This window comes from Alexandromys fortis, unplaced genomic scaffold (genome assembly GCF_014885135.2).
Source record: "Alexandromys fortis isolate MF-2015 unplaced genomic scaffold, M_Fortis_MF-2015_v1.1 scaffold_172, whole genome shotgun sequence".
NCBI lineage: Eukaryota > Metazoa > Chordata > Mammalia > Rodentia > Cricetidae > Alexandromys > Alexandromys fortis.
The window spans coordinates 731199-739386 of record NW_026068061.1 but is presented as its reverse complement, the minus strand read 5'-3'; the positions used below and the strand labels follow the sequence as shown (position 1 = coordinate 739386).

The window sequence follows — 8188 nt, the reverse complement described above, 5'->3', positions numbered from 1 at the left end:
AAAAAAAAAAAAAAAAAAACCCTAATGACTTCTCTACTGAGAGCCAAGGGGAAGACAGGTGCTTCAACAGCCCGTGGATGGCAGGGAAGGTGACTGCTAATTTTACGAGAGCTTGGAGATATTCATAAAATATCATAAAAGTGATTTTCATAAAAAATACATTTATAAAAGTCATACCAGGGGACCTGGAGCCACTTTTGCCCTGAAACCACAATAGGAAAGAACTTTCTCCCATCATCCAGCTTTGTCATTTTTTTCCTAAGGCCCAGATTGCACACAGACTACTTAACGGGACGGGGCAACAAAATGGCAGCTAATTCCAGGTTAGCTATTAAAATACCAGTCTCCTCTGGTGAGCTTGCACATGGAGATGGAAGGATAAAACGAGGCTGGACTGTATTTGCTTTCTCTGTGTTTGTCCGGGTCCCTGGCCCAGCCAGGAAGGTAATATATGAAAAGGGACATTTTTGGAATAGTTGTTTTTGAATTATGCTCATGAAATACATACCATGCTGCGGCGGACATGTGGGAAAGCTACATTCTGACTGCATGACTAATTTTTAAAGCCTTGTACAGAGAATACCCTGCCCCTGCCCCCCCCCCCAACCCTGCACACAGCTGGCTTATTCCTCCCTGGACTGGATGTGTCAATTCTGAATTGAACCGAAATGAAATTTTACTCCATGATGACAACACAAACCGAAGAGCTGGCCCAGCAGCGAAGGGCATTGTGTACACCAAGAGATATTACTTTATTAGTTTAAGAACGTGTTTTACATAAAAACAGGCAACATCAAAAGAGCTCAGTTGGTAAATGAACATAATATATCACAGATGATTTCATTCCACATTCACCTACAATTTATGAGCTTAAACTGAAGGACTGGGGGGAAATTGGGTCTCATTCCACCTTTAACCATGGGTACAAATCGCTTGAAAGTTATTTCATTGGGATTCCCAAACCAGACACTAACCTACGCCATCGGATCCATGCAGCAAGTGACGAAATCAGAATCGCAAAGGAAATGCTGAGTTCTTTTTTTTTCTCCAAATCGAAACCTTTCGGGGGAACTTGTTAAATGTGCCAAGTCCCCAGCCCATTTCTTCAGTATGCAGAAGCAAAATACTATTTAATTTCACGCACAACTAATCCTTTAATAATTTTCTTTCAGTCAGAATGAAAAAGGCTAATATTAATTTCCTAATACTTTTTTTTTAAAAGTTGTCAAGGATGTGACTCTAACCTTGGACCAGTTTTAATCTCTTTTTATTTATTCATCGAATACACCAAGGATTTAGTGTCCAGGGCAAGTGAGAAGTTGCCCCCAAAAACCAGTCAAGGTCTCTTCCTGACTATAGCTGATTGACTTGGAACAAACTTGTTAGGATGTTTAACACCACTTAAAATCCTACTCTTAATACCAACAGTTCTGAAGGCTTAAGCACTAATTACTTTAAATTAATAAAGTATGTCACAGTTAAAAATATACAACTTTACATTGAAGTAACATTAAGGGTCTCAGTTTAATTGACCAAAAAAAAATGTTGAGGAAATGTGCAGGTACAGTTGAGAGAGATAGCCTTTTCTTGATGGGAATCAGGGAATCCGGATCCCTCATTTGTCTCCACGGGCAAACCGCATGACCACAACACCTGCCAGTTAGATGCTCATTTCCCGAAAAATGACCACAGAGGCCTCCTGTTAGAGCCAGCAACAATAGCAAACGAACCAAAAGGCCTCCGCAGAGGCATGCTAAACCTCTACCTTAGATTTCCTGTTTCCCACTGGTTTATTACCCTTAATGCTACTGGCTGGCGGGCTGCATATTTGAGATGATTAAAAAAGAAGAGAGAGCCCAGAGCCCCTCCCCCGTCTGTATGTAATTACATACGAGCCAAAGCTTCCATCTGACATCCCGGGGTCCCAGTTCTTAACTGTTCCATGTGTAAGCACCGTAGAGCCCAATTGGGAAGTACTTCTGCAGCCACCAAATGTTTCATATGTCCTCAAGTTTCCCTGATTTATTTGCCCTTAAACACGAGAGTAGGAAGTGGTATTTTATGCTGGCTTCGAATGTGAGTTGACAAAAGTGTTAATTGTGGGGGCACTTTCACTGTTAGCTGCTACTCTCCCCACAGACAAGGGTGGCTTCGTGAAATCTGATGACTAAATTCGGAAATCCAGATTTCCAAAGAAGCGTGTGGCTAACCCTCCACGCAGCATTCAAACCAAAGCTCTGTTGGGTCAGAGAGGTATTTTGTTTTTTGTTTTTGTTTTTCCAAATTACCAATGGAAGTGGCAGGCAGCTCATGAAAAAAGTGGACCTTCGAGCTGATCAACTTCAAGTTCTTTAAAAAAAAATCTTTTGACAAATAAAAGGAAAGAAAAAAAGAAAGGAAAGACTTAAAAAAAAGAAAAAGAAAAATCAAGCAGTAATTTTAAAAGACTCACAAATAATAGAAAATATCTTATAATATATGATCAGTTTTTTAAAAAGCATGTCCAATAAGTAATTATGTTACAACTACCATCTTGGGTCTTGGGGTGCCCCGAAACTCTGGAATCACAATGAGGGCAACGTACCAGAGGTTGAGTTTTCCTCCAGAGTCGAGAAAAAGTTGAGAGGCCTGAGATGTGCCTCCCACTCTTTAGGACAGGCCCTGAATAGCAGACTTGAGCCTCAGGCACATTTTTATGGTCAAATTAAAAACCTTGCAGAATAGGAGTTTATCTTGGAAATGCTGACAGGGCTTTACCCAGAGAAGGGCCAGTGGCAACACAATAATGTGAAGAAAGCTCTCCCTCAGCACAACTGCTCTTCCACACAGGGGATAGAGTTGTCTAACGGATGCCTTTGGCCAGCAAACAACTGTGATTTAACACACTCGCGTCCTGGTAATTCGGGAGCCCTGTGACCCTCTGAGCCAATTTTTCTTCCTTTCTTTCTTTGTTTTTTTTTTCCAACTGAAATATGCCTCAAAGGGTAAAGGATCGCAATTTTAGCCCTTCATTCACCAATCTACTGTGCTCTTTCAACAGTATCTGACAGACCTGTTAACTGCCACTCCTAAGATCAGGTTGTAGGAAATCTCAGTGAACGCAAGACACGAAGTGTGTTCTGTTGTTCCGCACTCCCTCCTCCGCTCGTGTTAATATGTACGCACCACGAGTGCGTCAGATGAGGGCACGGCCAGAACATTTCCAGGGACCGAGGGTCTTAACTTTTCCTTCTAATGGTTCAGAACAAATCACACGTTTATTGATCATGATGAAGAAAGCAGCTTCTGCTACAATGCGGAGGGGTAAATGTATTCATTAATATGAGAGGGTCTCATCCACAGAATTGACTTACAGGAAGCAAGGAGAGAAGGGTTGTTCAACTACTCTATTCTCAAATGGAAAGATTCCTTTAAATACCACAGGGCTGGTCCAGTTAGTAAAGGAAGGGCAATTCCCATTACCAGACTACCACCGTAAGAGTCATATTCAATACTCAAGAATATGTAAACACTCGTGTTAGTTAAGTGGATAATTACAGAGACACACAGCCATCGTGGCACATAGCTGTTCTATGATACACAAAATGAAATATAGGGTTGATTTGGTTATGGAAATTCAAAGAACACCACCACTTAATCATTTCAAACTGGAACTATTCCGAGAATGTTGAGTGGGGAGAATGTAGTGTTGGCTAAAGCCAAAGCAATCTGGGTGCACAGAGTCATTCACGAGTGTCTGCCTGTTCGCCCTCTGAGCTACACCTCTGATGTCTAAGATCTTGGTAGCTGAATGCTGGAAAGATGACTGGATTACTGCAGTCCATCTGCCTGCTCGATCTTTCTACTTGACAGGTCAATCCCACTGTTTATTCAGCATAGATCACTGAAACTCTAGAGGGGTGCACTGCCATCTTCTTTCCGAATGGGCTCAGAAGTCTTCTGAGCTGCCCTTCTGCAGCATATGAGGAAGCCTCTTGAGTTCCCCGAAATGATGATAGACAAAAGCCAGAGCCCTCACTATGGACCTGTAGCACTGGATGCTATGGCCCTATGTTAATGACCAGGGGGAAAGCAGGAATTTAGAGAAGGTGGCAATCTGTTATTGGCCATAGGGTATTTTGTAGTCTCATACATGGAGTTGAGGCTCAGCTATGCCATTGCTTGCTAATCTTAGAATAAAAGTGCTTTGCCTTTCTGTTCCAGAGAAGGTAGTGATTTCTGATCAGTTCTATGCCCTTCACCAATATGAACTCTGTCTACAAACTAGCACCCTTCCTGGTGGTCTGTGTTCTGTCTACTCCCAACATGCAATTTAAATAATATGCTGATTTATACGATTTTGTACTTTTACGTGCTATCATTTCTGGGCTCTCAAAAAAAAAAAAAACCTAAGTAAATGTTGATTTAAATGTGGAAGACCAGCAAATGTGGGATTCTGTCGTGTAAAAGTCCATACATGCATAGAACATAAAGACTGTGTATGAATACTGTAGTTGAAGATCGGCGTGGAGTTCGAAGATAAAGACCTGACAATGAAAAGGTTGTTCGTAACTTTCAAGACACTAAAACACATTCAAATTAAGAATGAGAAAGTAAAGACCACTTGTAGCCATTCTGAAGTCTATCACTGTGCTTTCCTGGGTCAAAGCTGAGAAAACACTAGAGCAACATTTGCGTTGGGCCCAGTCTCCCAGGCACCCCTGAATCCTTTTGGATCAAGGACACAAAAACCAGGAAACAACAAGCCCATATTCTGAGATGCGATCAGCTCCCAAAGAAACTCAGGTCTAGGGAGACAGACTGGGTAGCAGGGGTGGAAAACGAATCCCAATCAGGCCCTGGCCCGAAACCACGAAAGCAACACATCTCTCCTGGGTGACTGGAGACCAAGCTACAGTAAAGAAAATCATGAGCGGCAGTTTCAGCCTCCGGTGTCTTCCGGGAGACTTGCAGGTGCCTAGAGTTACTCATGGAACCGGCTTATTTCTCTGAAACCCATCCTTAGACCCTTTTGGACTGTGTTCCCACTGTACTTTCTTTCTCATCTGCCACTTTGCAAAGCACTGCCTCTTGCTCCCTCTCGCCCCAGATCTTTCGAGTTCTGTGTTGGTTTCACACTGGTGGCTATGGTCCCGTGTAAAAGCGGCTGAGAAGAAGGAAACACGGGACCTTGCGTTCTCTCGCTGGTTCGAATGCCAGCCCTGTAGAGCACCTGGTTATTTATTGCTCTTTTCACCAGTAGGTTCTAGATCTTTCCTGATTCTGAGCAGACAGACCCCAACTCACCGAGCACAAGCCAAGGCTGGGTGGTTCCCCGAGGGTCTGCCTGGCACTAGCAGCAGCTAATGGGGAAGCAGCATGTCAGGGGCGTCATCTGCACATCTTTGTATGAAGACAGGGAGACACCGTCCATCGCTTGGGTGAGGCGGCCACAAACCTGATTCCCTCGGATCAGAGCAGAGAACTCGCTGCAGCTAACCAGCTTACTACTTAGGAAAGGGAGTCCCTTCTTCATAAAATGGTTAGGAATGAGGGGTGCATCTACGGACGTTATAAAACCTGCCGTGCTCCAAATCCACAGAGAAGGATCCGCGATGGAGCATCCTCCCTGCTCTTCTTGTGTGTGGATATTTTAGGGTCCTAACGACGCCCTTTGGTCTGCAACAAAACCCAGAAATGTGTGTGAATATACCCAAGGTTCTGGAAAATTACCCAGCAAGGATTCTAAAGAAAATTCTGTGCACTCAGAGGGCTGACAGGTGCTGTTACCTATTGCAGATCCTAGCTCGACTGATGAAAACATTCATTGCTTCTATATTTAAAAAAAAAAAAAATTCAAATTAGCCTTAACCCTTGAAGGACCCCTATTAGCAGCAAATTACCATCGTCACAAACACCACATGCCTTCTCATTCAGTAAAGGGAGCTTGCTACAAAGGTACCCAAAACATACTTTCCGCCGTTCACGCATCGAGTGCTAGATAGATCAGAGGAACCTGTTTTACAGAAGTTTGGGGGAGGGGGAAATCTCAGAGTCTTAAAAGGGTTAAGCTAGGGCTTGGAGTAAAAGGGTCTTATTAAAAGGGTGAATTAGGGGAGCGAACAGTCTCAGAGGAGCTGGGAGAGTAGTCTTCTGATTCCGAGTTGAGTTCTGGTGGAGCTGGCTGTGCCTTGTATCTGCTCCTCACATCCTGGTTGCGTCTTCGTCGGAAAACCTGCCTCTCCTTATCAAGAGCGGTGGTCTAGCAGGGGCATAAAATGAGAAAGAGGACAATTAGGCCATGGGGACATGGCAGGAGAGATGCTAGACATTTTGCAGTTGAAAAGTATGCCGGCCCAGCCAACCTGCCCATCATAGCTCACTTATGTCAACAGACACCATTCTTGGGGAGCCGGTTAAGGGACCTGGTCATGAAGGTCGCAACTCATCCAGCGCTACCAGCTTCCTATCCATCACCCAGTGGCTTCTAGAACCATCCCCACATTAAACAGGGGCTTCAGTCCCTTGTGTATGACAGGTAAGGAAGCCTCTTGGGTCGTACTGACCAACAGGCAGCTTAGGGCACAGGAATGATAAGGCTAAAGGGTGCTGAAGTCCTGGGAGGTGGAAACAGCCTCCCTGCTGTGTTAGCGATTCTCACTCTAAACAATCTTATTGTCTCTTGATGAGGGACTATCTCTAAACCTTGGGAGGGGAGGAGTGAATTTTAAGGAAGCCAATGCCTGAAAGGGAACATGGCTTGGAATGAAATTAAACCTCATGACTACACCCTATGGATTTCACTTAACAAAGTCCATTTTCATAAAAGTGAAGGTTGTGAAGGTTGTTTTTTTTTTTTTTTTGTCTTCTTTGAGTATTCCAACCTCTTGTCTCTATGCCTGATTTTACCAAGGAACCCTCAGACTACCTCTGGGATGTGCTCCCTGGCTGTGACCCAGAAGTTATTACAGCGTTAGGATGGGGACACAGTGTGACTTCATTTCATATTTAATGGGTGTGGGGATGGACTGGCCCATGATAGCAAAACCTTAAGAGAAAGCAGAAGAGCAGGCCCAAAGCTGGAAGGAAAATACTGAACAAGGGTCACAGTGGAAAAGGCACCTTGTCTGAAAGTTCCTCTTTACAGGGCTGTAGCCTGGAGGCGGCTCTGTGAGTGAGGTCACTTTCCTTCCCTCTGCGAGGATATCTGCCGCCATGATCCCCCCCCCCCCCCCGGAAATTTTACTGTTGGTTTCTTCAAAGAGCTGAGATAAATTTATAGCCAGCCTGGTTCTGAGAACCAAGTGAAAACCAAGCCCCTCATACAATTGCAGAATAGCATTAGAACAATCTTAGATCTAAAAGAAAGCAATCAAAGTTCCAAAATGAAGTAATAAAGAGCGAAATAGAGACAGCGTGTAGAACCGGGGCAGTAAATGGCTCACTTAGGCTGGCCGTTTCCACTTTAAAAGCGATCCACATGCCGAGGAATAGCATTAGGAGCCAACGAGGGTGATAAAGTTTAATAATTCACTTCTCGCTTCACAGAACAGTTAAAACCCAACCCAATGGCCGCTGTCGAAATGTCTGCCTCGATTCTGCCCCTCGCTGAATTTTTAAAGGACCTCGTCTGTGTCGTTTTGGGTCTCATACCCACCGACTTCATGACAACTTCAGCCTCACCAACCTAAATTCCTAACTTTATTTAAAACACTGTAAAGTCACAACACATGGTATTTTGCTTTTCAAAGCAAACGGAGAAAGCTCTGTTTGTGTGGAGTTGGGTGTGTGTAGAAAACAGATGTCTATTTAGTCTGTCTGACACAAAAAGCATGCTGTAGTTAATCCAAGGGTAATATAAACTCGTCTCCTGGTCATAAAAAAAATATAGTTGTGTTTCTACCTTTCTGCGGATGAGAAACTCGCTGGCCCTGGACAGAATGCTGATGGGGGGAAACACGGGCGGTCAGACAGGGAGGGACACACCGCACCGGGAGTGTGCACTGCCCTGTGTGGCCCCTTCATTCGGCTCAGTCATTATTCCCCATTATTCCCTGCAAGGGAGCAGACATGGCCTCTTCTCACTCGGACAGAATCGCTGCAGATAAAACTGGACGCCTGAAAACTTTGAAGCCGCCAGGATCTGCAGAGGTGCGAGGCGCCTTCTTTTTGCCTTTGTAACTTGATGCAAGAAAAGGCTTTAAGATGA

The 8188-nt window shown here is 44.2% G+C and overlaps 1 protein-coding gene across 7 annotated transcripts in view; it reads right to left on the bottom strand.

The window, feature by feature from the left end:
* Positions 1-734: 734 nt before the first annotated feature.
* Positions 735-8188, bottom strand: part of Dclk1 (doublecortin like kinase 1) — a 288199-nt gene continuing 280745 nt past the window's right edge. For all 7 annotated transcript variants that reach the window (XM_050120243.1, XM_050120236.1, XM_050120238.1 and 4 more), the window contains one exon: positions 735-6241. In XM_050120243.1, coding sequence (XP_049976200.1) covers positions 6184-6241 — 58 coding nt within the window. In that variant the 3' untranslated portion in view covers positions 735-6183. The remainder of the gene's footprint in view (positions 6242-8188) is intronic.